Source organism: Ochotona princeps, chromosome 13 (assembly GCF_030435755.1).
Source record: "Ochotona princeps isolate mOchPri1 chromosome 13, mOchPri1.hap1, whole genome shotgun sequence".
In the NCBI taxonomy this organism is placed as follows: Eukaryota; Metazoa; Chordata; class Mammalia; order Lagomorpha; family Ochotonidae; genus Ochotona; species Ochotona princeps.
In genome coordinates this window covers 34,607,565-34,624,037 of record NC_080844.1, presented here as the reverse complement: position 1 = coordinate 34,624,037, position 16,473 = coordinate 34,607,565, and the positions used below count along the sequence as shown (strand labels likewise).

At 56.5% G+C, this 16,473-nt stretch overlaps 1 protein-coding gene across 4 annotated transcripts; it reads right to left on the bottom strand.

Annotated features, from left to right (window-relative positions):
- Nucleotides 1-96: 96 nt before the first annotated feature.
- On the bottom strand, nt 97-15,784 carry ZSWIM8 (zinc finger SWIM-type containing 8). Of its 4 annotated transcripts, none has more exons than XM_058672042.1 (26): nt 14,954-15,784; nt 12,937-13,090; nt 12,671-12,765; nt 12,370-12,542; nt 12,088-12,195; nt 11,906-11,987; nt 11,674-11,794; nt 9,752-9,953; nt 9,492-9,667; nt 8,186-9,164; nt 7,424-7,555; nt 7,111-7,290; nt 6,848-7,031; nt 6,563-6,661; nt 5,686-5,810; nt 4,706-4,946; nt 4,452-4,610; nt 4,118-4,346; nt 3,653-3,942; nt 3,279-3,502; nt 2,011-2,499; nt 1,621-1,804; nt 1,335-1,511; nt 1,070-1,189; nt 657-767; nt 97-541 (listed from the first exon to the last, which is right to left on the bottom strand). In XM_058672042.1, exons 1-26 carry the CDS (start codon nt 15,159-15,161, stop codon nt 111-113), a joined length of 5,673 nt encoding a protein of 1,890 aa, XP_058528025.1. In that variant the 5' UTR covers nt 15,162-15,784; the 3' UTR covers nt 97-110. The 4 variants fall into 4 exon arrangements, with proteins under 4 accessions (XP_058528025.1, XP_004583541.2, XP_004583542.2 ...); XM_004583484.4 differs by having other exon boundaries at nt 1,645-1,804; nt 14,954-15,779; XM_004583485.3 differs by having other exon boundaries at nt 657-835; nt 14,954-15,778.
- Between the last annotated feature and the right edge of the window lie 689 nt (nt 15,785-16,473).

Genomic DNA, 16,473 nt, shown 5'->3' with positions numbered 1-16,473 from the left:
AGCACGTATCATTCCACCTCCGCACCCTTCCCTTTACCCGTCCCACCCCCACCCAAGGTTCAACCACGGATGGAAGACGGAAAAACCAAAGCAGCCTAGAGTAAAAAAGTTTATATATTTATAAATGCCAAATAAATACCAGAGGCCACCCAGCGCCCCCTCCCAGACAGGGCTGTCTCTCCCAGGACTGGGCTTCTAGGGTCTGAGACGTCTTGGCCCCAAGCTACAGCCCAAGAGCAGCTGCCAGTCTGGGCACCAAGTGGGGATGATGTGTCCAGCCGAGACTCACTCCTCCCATGTGAGAGGCCCCTGTAGCCACAGGCCTGTGTCCCTGGACTCAGGGGGAGAAGGTGGTCATCTCGAGGGAGACTCGCTGCCACAGCTCCTTGGTCTGCTTGCTGCGCTTGAGATTCTGCAGGATGTCGTTGAACTGCATCATGCCCATGGGCGTCAGGCAGAAGGCGCTGCGGGCACTGCGAATCGCGTTCACAAAGTCGTCGTAGTCGGCAGGAGTCAGGTGGATTAAGCGGTGGTGGATGTACTGCAGGACCATGAGTGGGGGGGACCTTAGTGCATGGCACCGTCACCCCTCCACAGGCTGCATGCTGCCCCAAGACTCCCGGGAGAGCTTCCCTCCAAATTTCCTGCTCCATCACCTGCATGTAAGCCTGCTGGCAGCGCTGCACCAGCTGGTGGAAGGCCGGGGCACGCAGATGGTTGTGGGCGTGAGCGGGACTCAGCCGCTGCAGCGTCTCCATGACGATCTCCTGCAGCACAAACGGGCTCAGCACCCCCTTGGCTGCCCCCACACAGAACTGGTGCACGTAGTTCACTCCTGGGAGGCATGGGGAAGGGGCATGAGACGGGGGTGGCCGCCTGTGCCCTAGGGACCCAACTTCTGCATCTCAGCGCTGGCCTGGCTGAGAGCCTCCCTCCGCCCCCCGCGCACGCACACATACCCGACCAAGGCCTCAACTCTGAGCAAGAGCTAGGAAGGAGGTCTGGGATAGGAAGGTGGAGGGCAGGGAGCGGATGGGAGGACTATGGTCCTGGGGAGGGGAGGTGTTACCCAGCTTTGCTGCCAGCCCCAGCAACCATTTGACATCATCAGTGTATGGGGGGGAGCGGGAGAAGTTGTTGGGATGATCATTGTGTGCCCGGCGACCCAGCATCTCCAGTGCCAGCATTCCTGGGAGATAAAGGATCCGCACTTGGCTTTCTCTTCTCCCTCTACCCCAGGCCGTCAGTCAGTGAGAACTAGTGGGAGGGGTTTCTGAAGCACCTGTGGCACAGGTACAGCTAAAAGGGAAAGGGACCCCCAGAACCCCTCTCACCGACGCGGTAGGCAGCGTGCAGGTGGTGCAGGCTGTGCGGACTGACGGGCTGACTGTGAGTTTCTTCCTCGGGCGGTGGGAAGCCCCCGCTCACCAGAGGGCTGGGCTGCGTGGGCAGGGCGGGCAGCGAGGCACCCTGGATGGCTGGAAATGTTGGTGCTGGATGGACACTACTCACTAACGGGGAGATAATGAGTGGCACGTGAGTGACTCAAAGCCCAGGCAGGAATGGACAAAATGACAAGATTCCTTCCACGTCCCCCCAGTGTCCCTCCCCTTCATTCACCTGCTCCCTGCCCCCACAACTCACAAGCCACACTGGTGGGCAGTGGCAGCCCCGGCTCGGTGTGGTAGGGATGTACTGTGATGGGGGCCATGGAAGGGACGGGGAAAGACACAGCAGTGGCAGCAAGTGAGGGAGGCGTCACCGAGTAAGGGTACTGAGCCCCCAGGAATGCAGGATGCACACCCTGGAGATAAGGAGGACACACCAAGTGACTAGGTTGTAGCTGTCCTTCACCCCACAAATAGGTGCCCCTGCATTTTTTAGTTGAGCTGGGTCCCCCAGACTCCCACCCTAAGACAGCCCTATCACCTTCCCAGGACCCTCTCCCCTAAGCCCCCATGAACTCCCACACTCCCTCCCCACCCCCCTTCAGCAGGACACTGGTCTCACCTGTGGGTATGCAGAGCCGGGCACAGGGAAGACAGCAGGCCGGGGCATATGAGGCAAGGGATGGGCAGGGTGAGCTGGGTGTGTGAGGTACTGAGGGCTGCAGGGCAAGTGGGGCTGTAGAGCAGTGTAGGGGTGCAGGCCAGGGGAGTGACCATGCCCCAGACCTGGACCTGGATATAAACTGGACCCCACGGAGATGACTGGCACTACTGTGGCTGCTGCTGTCACTGCCGCTGCTGCCACTGTAACTGGTTCAGTCCCTGGGCCCCCCCTGCCCTCGGGCAGCCCCCGCCCAGCCTCCCCAGCTACCCTGATCCCACTGGCACTACAGCTTGTTGCCCCTTCACGGGCTGTGGATGAGCCACCTGCTGTTTGCTCATATAGCCAGAACCACTGGTGAGCAACCTCAAACAACACTTCGGGGTACACGCCCCCACCCTTAGCCGCCTCTTCCACTGCCATGCAGGCCTTCTCCAACATCAAGGTATCCTAGAAGGGAGGGGCACACGGTGTTAGCAGGCAGTGTCTCAGATAACATTCCACTGTCACCCCTCAGAGTTGGCCACTTCCCAGGGTGTCTGACCTCATGAACAAATTGTAACTACAGACCAGAGGGAGGCACACCCAGGTCACATTCCCAATTCCCACTAACCTAACCACACCCTCCCATCTAAGTCGCTTCATCCCTGGAGCCTGCCTTAAACTCCCCTTCCTAAGTGATCCTCTCAGTCCCTAAAGTATAATCCTTTACCTCCTTACCTATAAAACAGGGATAGTTGCTAGGAACAGGAGATGGTGGATATGAAAGTGTAATGACAGGCTAAGCATCCCTAATCCAAATTTCTGAAATGCTGCAAACTCTCAAGCTTTTTTGAAGCACTGACATGATGCTACAAGTGAAAATTCCATACCATAAAAGCTTGTTTCATGCATAAAATTATTAAAAACTAGTCTACAAAATTGTCTTCAAGCTATAAATGGTTAATATGTATATGAAACAAACGAATTTGAAGTTTAGACTTGGGTCCCAGCCCCAAGGTATCTGCTTATATATTTGCAAGTATACAAAATCTAAAATGCTAAAAACACTTCTGGCCCAAGCATAAGGGATACTCAAACTGTCACGTGTTAAATGTCACCTGACAGGACAAACTGGGTAATGTGTAAATTCCAGGACAAGGGAAACCGAAGCTGCACCATCAGCTTGCTCCACACCCAACCTCACGCAGACACCAGAACAAGTTCCCACCCAGGCTGTATGTAAATACCTGCTCCTTGCACTGCACCAGTGCCCGCTGGATCTCGTTGGGGTTTAGTGCATGGGCATGAGGCAGACAGCTTAGGGCCAGCTCAGCTGCTGCCCTCACCATGTTGGAGTCTCGTGCCCGTGATGCCCTATCAGCCAGTGATGCCACTTCAGGAGGTGTCAGATGTCCATCCCAGCACTCTACCAGGATAGTCAAGGCCGCGCTGCCGATCTCCATTGCCTGGCCTTCAGGAACGGAGAAAGTAGAGTGGGGTTGACATGGACCCCAAGGGGGCACGGAAATGCTGTCTCTTCTACCAGATAGAACTGCCCAAAGATAAAGCTCTGTGCTCCAATTCATCCCCTCCCACATGCAAGTCAGGACACTGGATTTACCTGTAATCCAGGAAACGTGGGAAGAATAAGTACGTGAGAGCCAGTTGGGAGAAACAAAGTTGTGCAGGCCAAGGGCATAGAGCCCAATCTCGAAGGCGCAGAGGTGCAAGTTGCGATGGGGGCCCTGGTGGCCCCCTGAGGAAGATGGATGTGTGAAAATGGAAGTGCTGCTGTTGCCCCCGGCCTTGATCAACACCGTCTTTGCCAGCTCAAAGTAGAAGTGCGCAGCTGCCTCTGATGGCTGATTGGGTACATGGGGAGCATGACTCTCGGGGCGGCGGCCCTTGTACCTGAAGGGGCGGTAGAGTAAGGATGGGGGTGGGGTTTCCTTGAAATGGGTGTTCAGGTAGGTTGTCACAGACCAGGGTAAATGAGGACATTGGTGAGGGGCAGTGGCTCAGTTATACTAGGGATGTAGCTCAGGGTGGGTTGGGTCCGGGCACACAGGTGTTTCTCCCCACTGACCTGCCAACGTCAACTGTCTTGGCCCGGGCCCCTCCACTGGCACTGGCCCGGCGACTTCCACTGGAGGATGAGGAGCCCAGGGAGTCCGAGGAAGAGCTGCTAATGCTGTCACTGTCTTGTCCTCGCCCCCAGGAGGTAGGAGCCCAGCCCCCTCGAAGTGGTCTCCGGCTTAAGGTGGGAGAGCTATCCGATGTTGTTTCAGGGGCGCTGCTGTCAATGCTGGCCATACCTAATCCCCCCAAGACAAGTTAGTCTCAGAAGTCACAAGTCCCAGGAACAGGTTCTAATCCTCAGGAATATCTGTCCCGTCATGCCATCCCACAGGCTGTCCTACCTGTGTGCTTCTTCTTGGGCCGTCCTGGGGAGCCCCAGCCCCGTCCATTGTAGCCACCACGACTGCCAAGGGCCAGACGGCTAGGGACCTTCCCCTCTGGCCTTGGGGTCAGAGCTGCGTCTGATGGAAGAGCTTCACAGGGAGAGTGCGGGGAGCTTTCTGAGGGCAGGGGAGAGGACACCGAGATGAGCCCAGGAAAGGCAGTGCACATGGCTCTCCACCATTCCTTCCCCTGCCCAGTGCCCACACCTCACCAGGCACATTCTTCTCCGGAAAGCCCTCAGTGGGGCCTGGCCCAGCTCCTGCCACACTGCCTGGCTGAGCAGGTGCTGCAGAGTCTGAGGCCAGGGAAGGCAGGGCCCCTGGGCCAGACGGGCCCCCATGCTTTGATGGAGACCTCTGGCTGGCTGCGGCCGGGCGGCTAGATGAGTAGAATGAACTCAGCGTCTGTGGCTTATGGGTCTGGCTCTCTCGGTCCAAAAGTTTGTCTAAGATCTGGAGGACAGAACAGCGCTTTTCTCACTGTGTTTGTCTAAAATCTGGAGTTGTGACAGGATGGGCTTAGCCCCCAGACTTCAGTGACCCCACCCCCTTTCTCCTCAGAACAGCCTGATGCTACCTCCTTAGGAAGCTTCCCCTGTTGCTGCCATGGGCTAAACACCCACTTCACCTATCCTTGGATTCTCTGTAACACCATAGGGCTGATTATGCTGACGTTCAATGAGTATTAAAAATAATATTAAATGAGTAACTTTATGCCTCTGCCTGTCCTCCACCCCACACCTGAACACTCCTAGAGGAACCAATGGTCTCTTGGTTGTTTTGTTTTTCCAGTTCATTTCAAATGACAGAGATGAAGGGACAGACGGAGAGGGATCTGCCATGTGCTGATTCTTGTCCCAGATGCCAGCAATAGCCATGGCTGGCTATCCAGGTCTCCCACCGAAGTGGCAGGCACAGTACTCCAGTAACCATCTTCTGCCTCCCAGGACTCTCGCTGGCAGGAAGCGGGACTGGAAGTACTGTTAAAAGGACTCAGGTTGGGATGAGGTATCCCTAATAGCACAACTACCACCCCACAAAACCCACCCCAGGCTATTATTTTTGATGTAATGTTCCCAAGATTTCCTGTTTGCCTCCTGTGGGCAGAATAGCACTTTTTCATTATACGGGACCCTCCCTGAGAGAGAAGGTGAAGTTCTTCTGTCGTAAGCCCAGGCCCTCTGTCCCTTACCTTCTTGAGCTTGGCCTGGTCATCCTTGTAAGTGATCATTAGTGTTAAAGCCAGCTCACCCTTCTCCCGACGCGTGCCTTCACACAGGAGCGGGTGTTCTGCCTCGCTCACTGTTGTCTTCATGCCTGCAGAAAGGTAGGCCTTGTGAGGAATGAGCAGCCATAAGTGCTGAGACAGCAAAAGCCAGCACAGGGCTCCTGGGTCTCTGGCGTGGGAGATGAGGGTTCCCCTGGTCTAATCGACAACACCCAGAGGAGGTTCCCACCAGCTGCTATTCCCAGCCTAAGCTCTGGGCTGCTTTTATGAGACCTTCACAACCCGGCCCACTCTGCCCTCCCAGCACACACCTATTCCTGAGGGACATCATCTCATGGGGACTCTGCTGCAGCTACGTGTGTAACTATGATGTTCCCCAATTCAGAATTCACTCATCTCTGAACACACATCCTGAACCCTGCTAACAGTTCAGCTTTTCTTTAGATCTACCTTGTTGCCTTACAATAGCTAACACCCAAAACAATTAAAAAAAAAAAAAAATAGCCGGGCTCGGCAGCGTGGCCTAGTGGCTAAGGTCCTCGCCTTGATCCCATATGGCTGCTGGTTCTAATCCCGGCAGCTCCACTTCCTCTCTATCTCTCCTCCTCTCAGTATATCTGACCTTGTAATAAAAATAAAATAAATTTAAAAAAAAAAAAAAAAAATAGCCAACTCCCATAGCTTCCATTGACCTGAATTTCTGGCTGTCTCAGGGGCATCAAATGGCTCACACATACTAGTCTGACTTTCCCACTGATATACAGTCCCGTGGGGGAAATGCCTAGTCCTCATGCTTCCAGGCTTAGCTCATAGATGTAACTCAGGACACTGACAGACTTACCCAAGGCAGCAACTGCTGCTTCAAATCCCAGTTCCTCATCTCCAGGCATCTCATTGCTCCAGTTGCGACTTGGGGGTCGGGAACCCGTGGGAGAAACCACTGGACCAAAGTTGGGGCAAATCAGAAGTATCATGGGAAAGAAGGCAAAGGAACCTAAGACTCCATCACCCCAAACCTAGCCAGGCCAGACGGGTCCTAAAGCTGATGCAGACCCTGGGACTCGGGCTTTCCTTTGAGAAGTCTACCTGTGCCCCGTTTCACTTACTAGGAGGGTAGGTGCCCTACCTGGAGCACAGAGAACATCAAAGATGAAGGTGGCCAACATGAGGGGCAGCACGGGCCGGTAGTCACAGAGTGTGCCCTCTCGAAGCTCTTCTGCCCGGCACCGCATGGTACTCATCTCATTGGGCCCCAGAGGGATCTTCTTGAGCAGTGCAACCACCTCGGACTCCTGGTATGACAGCTTCACCTGTGTGTACAAGTGGGCTCAAACCTCCAGGCCTCCACAGAGATGGAGGGGCCAGGCAGGCGTGCACAAAACCACTCACCTCCAGGGCCTTGGTGGAAGCAGGTGGCCGCTGCAACTCCAAGGCAAACATGCCAACCCGGAAGGCCAGGTTGTGGTGCTCCGGGCGCTCACTGAGCACTGTCAGTAGGAAGGCTGCCTTGGTCAGGGTGTTGGTAGCCACCCAGGTCTGACGGCTAGTGGACACCTTGTTCTTCTTGCCCTGGCGAGGGAAGCACAAGCAGCGGATGAGCCTAGCTCTTCGGCTGAAGGAGGTGGCGGCTCTTAGTTGGGTGAGTCATGGGAACAGGGTACAGGTAACTGGGTGTCAATAAGAGCAAGGGGGTCGCTCTCACCTTGGCAGGGGGCGGCTCTACCTTGAGGTCGGGTGGATTAGCGAGCAGGTCCTGGGCAAGCTCCACAGTGAGACGGGAGGCCTCAGTGCTGTAGCCGTGCGCATGCAGGGCCTCAGCACAGGCAAATAACACCTGGAGAGGGAACATGGGGCCAGGCAGGTTGAAGCCCCAACTTCCGGGGCAGAACATCACACACACGCTACAGCAAACATTCCTTGAGCACTTGCTGAATGTGGGATGCTGTGACACAAACACATAAGCCCATGTGATATCAGCTGCTAGGCAGGATTCCTCACTCGGATTTGGGGCAAAGAAACAGCACAAAGGAGGACTTCCTAGAGGAAGTAACCTGCAAGGATGTCTGAGACCCAAAGAGGGGATGGACTGACCATGTTAGGACAGGGAAGTGCAGAAAGGCTCATGGGCACAGAAGTATGGACTGGGGCAGGGAATGGCACAGGCTCAGCTGATTGGACCGTGGGCACACAGCAGCTAGGTGAGGCTGGAGAAGTAGATACAGACTTGGCAGGGCACCACAGGTCACACCAGGGATACACACTGCACACTCGTGGCTCTGGGATACCACTCAGCATCTTCAGCAGCAGCGGAACCTGGTCAGTATGGATGCAGCACACTGCAGGTGAGGAAGCCAAGCAGGAACCTGCGGTGGCACTTCAACATTCACACCAAGCGTCCCCACACTCCTGCGTACTGCCGGGGGGCCCCTCCAGCCCTCTGCCCCCGGGCCCAGCGTCCACTCACCTCCATGCGGCTCTCCTGCTCCAGCGGCTTCAGGCCAGCAAACAGGTCGTGCTCTTCCCCAGCTCCGCCCTCGGCCTTCTCCTCCTCGCCTCCAGCCCCATCCTGGGCATTCAGGTAATACGCTTGGTAGTCGTCATCTTCCTCTCCAACTGCCAGGGCTGCCTCTTTGGTTTTGGGGAGCCCATTGCCACTGTCATCTGTGGAGCGGAGTTCATCCCGAATACAGGCCTCCCCAGGCCCTAGGCCAGGGGGACCAGCAGAGGCTGTAGGAGGCTCAGGCCCCTCGGAGAAGTATACGCCCCCATCTTCTTCATAAGTATCTGGGGACTCGGGCAGGAAGGCACCACCAGGCGGGTGGCAGGGTGGCGGGCTCTCAGGAAACCCACCAAAGGTGCTGGCTTCGGCACCCAAGGCCAGGCTGTTGTCGTCCAGGCTCATCTCGGCCAGATCTGGCTCCAGGGAGCTGTCCTCACTGCTCAGCCGTCGCTTACTCACGCCGCCTGCCGAGCCCTTGCCCCCACAGCCAACCCCGCCCAGGGCCTTGGCTTTTCCGCCCCCTGCACCCATTTTATGCATGGCCTTCTCGCTCCCTTCTGCAGAGAGGCGACGGGGACCCCGTTGCGATGAAGGAAGCCCCTCTCCCAATCCCTTGCGTTTGGCCCCAGGTTCTTTGGGCCGAACAGCTGGTTCTGCAGGAAGCTGTGGAGCCCGCTCCCTGGACTCTTCCAGGCCCCCGAAACAGGAGGCTCCCGGCCGAGGGGGCAGGGCCCGGGCCCAGCAAAGTGCCAGCTTCCGGTCGGTGCCACTGTAGGTGACTCCAGGCAGTGGGTAGGCCTCTTCCCAGTTGAAGTAGCAGGCCTCTACAGCTGGCCGGAAGCCAGGGAAGAGTCTCTCCAGGGTCTTCTTGTGCTGTCCCCGCTTCACATTTTCAATCACCTTCAGCTGCCACTGGCGCAACTGCGCACACAGCTCCCGGCGGCTGCGGGGACACAGGAGGGGTTGCTGTGAGGGGAGCAGTCCACACTGAGAAGGGGAAGGAGTGTGTGGGTGCCTCAGAGAGCCACAGGGACACAGGGAAGCACTTCTTGAGCCTGTCCCCTGAGTGTCACAGCAACCCACAAGAACCTGGGAAACTAGGTGCCATGCAGAAAAGGAAGCCTCTCTGAAATCCTGTCAGAAAAGGGGTCCCGTGTCACCAGAAAACCTGTTTCTCTGCACTCCCCATCTGCTTGGGCCAGAGCCATGGTGGATCGTGGAGCACAAAGGCTCGGTCAGTGCTGGAATGGCTGTGGCAAGGGACACTCACCGCTGGGGACTGAGCGCAGGGTCCAGCACAGCCAGCCTCCACAGTGTGACCATTTCATCACACATGCTGGCACACGCATGAGCCGCCACCTCTGACTGCCCATTGCTACGACCAGTGTGCCCGCTGGCACTGCTGTGTGAGGCTGAGGTGCGCACACTGTACCACCACCCTGTGATCTGGAGACAAAAGGACTGTGAGGTGTGGCAACCCTCCCCAGCAGCCCCAGCAGAGAGGAGGAGGGCAGGTGCCCAGGGGCCAACCTGTTCATAGGTGAGGCACTGGTCAGTGAGAATCTCCAACAAGGGGGCCGCATTGCTATCCCTCCGCTTGAACATCTCCCGCACAATGCTGAGCAGGTTCCAGACACCCTCTGGTTCGCGGCCCCTCAGAGGGCGCAGCAGGCATGCCCACTCAGCAGCAGCCGGAGGCTCCGTGGAAGACAGATACATGGAGTTCACATCACTAAGAAAACAGGACAGGGGTGGTGCCATGGTGTAGAAGATTAAGCCTCCACCTGCAATGCCAACATCCCATATGGGCAACGGTTAAAGTCCTGACTGCTGCACTTCTGATCCAGCTCCCTGTTAACATGTCTGGGAAGCAGTGGAGAATGGCCAAGTACTTGGGTCCCTGCACCCACATAGAGACCTGGAAGATGCTCTAGGCTCCTGGCTTCTGCCTGGTCCCACCCTGGCCACTGCTGCCATTTGGGGAGTGAATCACAGGGCGCAAGATTCTGCCTCTCGGGCCCGGCGCCGTGGCCTAGAGGCTAAAGTCCTCGCCTTGAACACCCCAGGATCCCATATGGGCACCAGTTCTAATCCCAGCAGCTCCACTTTCCAACCAGCTCCCTGCTTGTGGCCTGGGAAAGCAGTCGAGGACGGCCCAAAGATTTGGGACCCTGCACCTGCATGGGAGACCTGGAAGAGATTCCAAGTTCCCGGCTGTGGATCGGCGCAGCACAGGCCCATTGCGCTCACTTGGGGGGGGTGAATCATCGGATGGAAGATCTTCCTCTCTGTCTCTCCTCTCTGTATATCTGACTTCGTAATAAAAATAAATAAATCTTTAAAAAAAAAAGAGAGATTCTCCCTCTCCCTCTCTATAACTCTTTCCAAAAAAATAAATCTAAAAAACAAACCTAGAAGAGTAGAAAGTGGTGAGTCAGAGATGGGGCTGAGTGAAGCAGGTCAAACTGCAACAGGGGACCTGGTGCAGTAGCCAAGTAGCTAAAGTTCTCACCTTGCATCTGCCTGGATCCCATATGTGCACCAGTTCATGTCCCGGCCACCCCACTTCCCATCCAGCTCCCTACTTGTGGCCTGGGAAAGCAGCAGTGGATAGCCCAGAGCCTTGGGATCCTGCATCTGCGTAGAGATCTGGAAGAAGCTCCTGGCTCCAGATAAACTCAGCTCCGGCCTTTGCAGCCACTTGGGGAGTGAACAAGTGGGTGGAAATTCTGTCTCTCCTTCTCTCTGTAAATCTGTCTTTACAATAAAAATAAATCTGAAAAAAAAAAAAAGAAGAGGACCCAGCGCCGTGGCCTAGCGGCTAAAGTCCTCGCCTTGAACGCACCAGGATCCCATTTGGACAACAGTTCTAATCCCGGCAGCCCCGCTTGCAATTCAACTCCCTGCTTGTGGCCTGGGAAAGCAGTCAAGAACAGCCTAAAGCCTTGAGACCCTGCACCCGCATGGGAGACCCAAAAGAAGTCCCTGGCTCCTGGCTTCAGATCGGCACAGCCCCGGCTGTTGTGGTCACTTGGGGAGTGAATCATCGGACGGAAGATATTCCTGTCTCTCCTGCTTTCTATATAACTGACTTTGCAATTTAAAAAAATAAATAAATCTTTAAAAAGAAAAGAAGAAGAAAGAAAGACAAAAAAACTGCAACAGGGCTTGCACCCAGAATCCCGAGTACAGGGGAAAAGAGATGTCCACGAAAAACACCCTCAGTCTCTCTCTGCCTCCATCTCCTGACCTGGGAAAAGAAAGAAAAATAACTCCTGCTCTCCCTATTAAGGACAGGCCTCTGTTGAGACCAGTAGCAACCATTTATCCACAAGATCTATCTGGGCTGCTGGAAGGAAAAGGTGGCGGCCCTAGGCAATAATGGCCAGAAGGCACGGCCCCTCTTGTTGGGGATCCTCAGAGCAGACAGAGCGGGCAGAATTCCAACTGACCTGAAGACCACTGGGGTGGGGCCGCAGAACTTGTGCAGGGTCTTCTTGATGTTGTCGGTAAGCGTCGATTCATCCAGATACCAAGTGCTCTGGTCCGAGGCTGAGGGCCCCGCTGTGGGATCTAGGACGGATGGGCCGGTGGTTACCTGGGATGGGGCCTGCACATGCCCGACAACAGCGACCACAGCCCTAGCAGGCTTGCTGTCTGCTGCCCTGTTCCCACCATCCTCACCTGGGGCTCCACACACCGTATTGATAGCAGTCGACTGAGAAGAAAGGAGCTCATCCAGGAGACGCTGGGCCGTGGGGAGGATCTGAGGGAGGAAGAGGGATCAGGCAGAGCACACAGGATGGGGGAAGTCGCATGAGCCGGGCCTGGAGCTGCCGGTGGGGTATGGTCCCCGCCTCCCTCACCTGCTGTGGAAGCTCACTGATGAGGTACTGTGCAAACTTCTGCAGCTGGTCCCTCTGAAGCCGCGACAAGGACTCCGAGACTGGGGCACGCAGGCACACCGCAGAAGCCTGCACAGACACACAGGGCACAGCCTAAGTGAAGGTTTGCTCATGCTGGGGCTGATGCTGGGGCAGAGAGGCGCAGCTGGGGAGGCGAAGGGGCTCACATTGTGGCCGGGCATGCAGCAGAGAAGGGGGGGGTGGAGAGGAGGGCGGGGCCAGGACAAACTGGGAGGGCCTCACGTTGTGGATGCGGAAGAGACAGAGTGCCACGACGTGGGTGCACCATTTGGCCCCAGCCCCACAGGTGCAGCTACAGGAAGTGACCCGGCAGCGGTCAAACATCACGGCCACGTTGTAGGCCCCTTTGGGGGGCACCATCTGGGGTGGTACCACCGTAGCGCTCAGGTGGAACCCTGGGGAAAAATACAGACATGGTCAACTACAGCAGCCATGACTCCACCTCTGCTCTTCAGCCCCGCCTGGCAGTCATGCAGACAAGCTGCTTCAGCCTCTTGCCGCACAGGGCATGCCGCAGCCTTACCTATCTGCAACGGGTCCTTCACGGCCCTCATGCGGAACAGCTGGTCCCCTCGCTGAAACTCATCTGCGCTGCCATTGGCCAGGCATGAGTACAGCCTGAGGGTGAAGGACGTGGGCTCAACCCAGCAAGAAACCTTCACCAGCCCTACCCCCAGCCTCCGTGCCCTAGGCACTCCTCTCCTCCTCCCCCTCGCCTCTCCCTGCCCAACTCCAGGGGCCCTGGGTAAGCCCTGCAGTCAGTGAGAACTTGTATCTGTCCTGCCTCACCGAATGTCCTCTTCATTCTCAGGGAAGCTCCAAAAAGCGATTCGCAGCTGCAGCTGCTCAGGCACCGGGGGGTACACCTTCTCCACCACCTCAAAAGGGATGTGAAATGCCACCTGCTTTGCCGAGAGCTCCACCAGTGGGATCACAAGCCCATCTTTGGAAGTGAAGGTTAGCGAGTAGAGAAGAGAAGAGGAAACAGAGAGGTCATCACTGCTTGGCATCATCCCAGTGCCACATCCCGGGCCCCCCTTCACTTACACTGAGACCTTCAGGAAAAGCCTAGAAGCCCTGCTGTAGCCTCCTCCTGGGGGAAGTGAACAGGGAATGCCCAGCCAGCCAGCAAGTCAGCTACCTCAGCTCTACAACACGCGATCCCAGGCACATGCCAGGAGATTCCAGACAGGTGTGTGGAGAGAGGCCAGCACGGAATGGCGCTCACGTGGCTCAGTATCAGATTACCCACAGCCAGCAAGCCCTTCCAATTCCGATGTCATTGCTAATGCCGCTCCCCCTGTGTGCACGTGTTTTAATTCTCCCCTTTTCTCTAAGGCACTCCAGAACCTCTGGAAAGAGACAGAGCCCACTAGGAGTTCAGAAGGATTACTTTCTGCCATCCCCCACCAGAAGCCTTTGTGGGGATGTGGTTACCCCGGGGCTCTTGGCTTCTGCTCCTGTGATCCCAGCAGTAACATGGAGTTATCAACCAAGAAGGCAGGCTTCCACACTGCTTTAATCAGAACATGTCCTCTGGACCTTACCAAATTGCCAGTCACATTAAAAGAGAAATCAGAGAATCAACTGGGAAGAACCCCTTCTCCGGAAAGGAAAAAACAAAAAAAAAAGTGAACTCCTCTGTTTTATAAGTAACTGAAAGTAGCCAGGGAGTGAGCCACGAATGGAGTGCAAGTGACAAGTTTTCCCAGATTTTAACCCACCATAAGGACACAAATGTGTCTTCAGCCACTTCCCCTAAGAGGGCAAGAGCTAAACCCCAAAGCTACCCACACATGCAAATAAGCAGGGAGGCCAGTTGGGGTCCACCCATAGTGACAACTGCCTACCACCTGTGGGTGTGGGTGGGGGAGTGTTCTCTCAGCTGACCACCATGGTGGACACCCCTAACAGCTGACCCCTGAAAGAAATTTCTCTCCGTTCCAAAGGACCACCACCAGAAATCTCTGCAGAGCATCCCTCTGCACTCACACCAACTGAACCCCTCAATTGCTGCAGCCAGCCCACTTTCCCGTGGGGAGGGCCCAGCCCAGAAACGGGTTGGCAGGCCCAAAGCCACACGGTCCCCAGCCGTTTGGGGGTTTTTCTCATCATCATTCTCAACTTGGAATAAAGTATAATTGAAATAAACGAATAAAGTGAAATTCCACAATCGCTGATCACTCAAAGAACCCCCTACGATGAAAAGAAACGCACAAACCCACAGGAGTTAAAAAAAGGGGGGGTCAGCCCCGGAGACAGCTCCCCCGCACTTTCCCAGGAGCCAAGGGCGTGGAACTCGAAGGCTGAAAGCCATAAATTCCTGGGCTGGCTTAAGACACAGGTGGGGTACGGCCAGGGACAAAGCTTGCGATGGGAATCTATGCAACTTGTCCTTGCACAGGACAACCATCCCGCTGAGCTCGCTGGGACCCCTTGCTGGTGCAACTGGGACACCCCTAGGTCAGCACCTCGCAGTAGGAGTGACACGTCTCCAAGGGTCACTCCCCAGCCTGCACCCTGCCAGTCTTGTCTTGGTCTACTTTCTGGTTTGCTGCAGGCTGAACAAGGTGTAGCAGTTCACCAACTCTGCCAAGGCATTCTCCCAACTCCTTCGCCTGGGCGAACAAAAGGTTTACTCTCTCTCGCATCCACGACCCTTCCTCCCCTCCTCCCACGCACCCACGCAGGAAAAGCGAGGCCTGAAGTCCACGCTGGGCTTGGGGACAGCTCCCCAGTGCGGGACAGCTCCCGAGCCAGGGTCCGCCCGCACCCCGCTCTCCCGCACCCCACCGCCCTTCCTCACCTCGCATGCGGGCGCCGCCCCCGCCGCCGCCGCCCCCGCCGCCCGTGGGAGAATTGGGCCCCGCGGACTGTTTGCGCCATCCCCGCCAGTTCTGGCAGAGGCTCTCGGCCTCGGAGATGAAGGAACAGAGCGAATCCTCTTCAAAGCGGTCCGAATCCTCGAAGGAGAAGCGCTCGCCGTCCTCCCACTCGGCGAACATGAGCTCCATGGGGCCCGCACCGCCCGGGGCCGGGTCCCCGCCCGCGGAGCCGGGGCCTGGGCCGCCGGCCGGGGACTGAGGGGAAGCCCGGGGCCTGAGGGGCGGCGAACCGGGGCCGCGGGCGGGCGGGGCGCTCAGGGCGGCCGTGCCGGCCGAGGATCTCGGGCCTGCGACGGAGACGGGACCGAGCCTCGCCCCACAGCGAGGTGCGAAGGCGAGTCGCGGCCAGGCTCCGACTCTCGGGGCCCGGACCGAGCGCTCGGCGGCCGGGGCCTCTGGGCGGCTGCGGCGCCGCCTCCCCCATCAGCTGATCTGAACTTCCGGCCGCGCCGGCCTTCGCCGCTTCCGCCCTCGCGCTCTCGGGGACGGGGCCGGGTACGGGCGGGCGTGAGGGACATGTTTGACTCATCGCTACATTTCCTGCTTTTTTTATTCCTTTTCGCCTTGAGCCCACCCTCGGACGCCGTAAGAGGAGGCGAACCCCTAAAGCTATGCGACTACAGATCCCAGCAATAACTTGGATGTCCATGTCTCCAAGGTAGCAACAGCCGCTGTGCATTTCGGGAGTCGTAGGCTGTCAAGGAAGCCATTGGATGCAATTCTGTCTTAACTCCGGATAGGCCCGGGGCCGCATTGCCTGCCGGGAATTGTAGTCCAGAAGCTTCCAAGCAAGCCAACTTTGTACAGGGTCTAATGGGAAGGACCCCATTAGATGACAGTGATTTTAGGAAGCGGTTTGGCAGTATGGATTTCCAGACTAACTATTCTTTTTTTTTTTTTAAGATTTTATTTTTTATTACAAAGTCAGATATACAGAGAGGAGGAGAGACAGAGAGGAAGATCTTCCGTCCTATGATTCACTCCCCAAGTGAGCCGCAACGGGCCGAGGCGCGCCGATCCGAAGCCGGGAACCTGGAACCTCTTCCGGGTCTCCCACGCGGGTGCAGGGTCCCAATGCATTGGGCCGTCCTCGACTGCTTTCCCAAGCAGGGAGCTGGATGGGAAGTGGAGCCACCGGGATTAAAACCAGCGCCCATATGGAATCCCGGCGCGTTCAAGGCGAGGACCTTAGCCGCTAGGCCCAGACTAACTATTCTTGACCTTTTCTTTCTTTGTGCCATGAATCCTCCAGCAGTCTAGAGCCCCTGCCCAGATGGTTTATAAATATACATCATAAAATATCCAAATGACAGAGAGCAAATCATGCTGAAAAACATGACAAAAATATTAACAACCTTACTCTCTCCTCCTCCTGCATATCTGACTTTGCAATAAAATAAATAAATCTTAAAAAAAAAGGGGGGGGGGCAGCGCAGTGGCC

Coding starts and splice junctions, on each gene's coding strand:
- ZSWIM8 (XM_058672042.1), bottom strand. CDS start 15,161: ATGGAGCTCATGTTCGCCGAGTGGGAGGACGGCGAGCGCTTCTCCTTC. Junction 12,196..12,369: donor GTCTCTTCCGCATCCACAAC/GTGAGGCCCTCC, acceptor GTGTCTGTGCAG/GCTTCTGCGGTGTGCCTGCG. Junction 768..1,069: donor GGGGCTGGCAGCAAAGCTGG/GTAACACCTCCC, acceptor TTTGTGCTGCAG/GAGATCGTCATGGAGACGCT.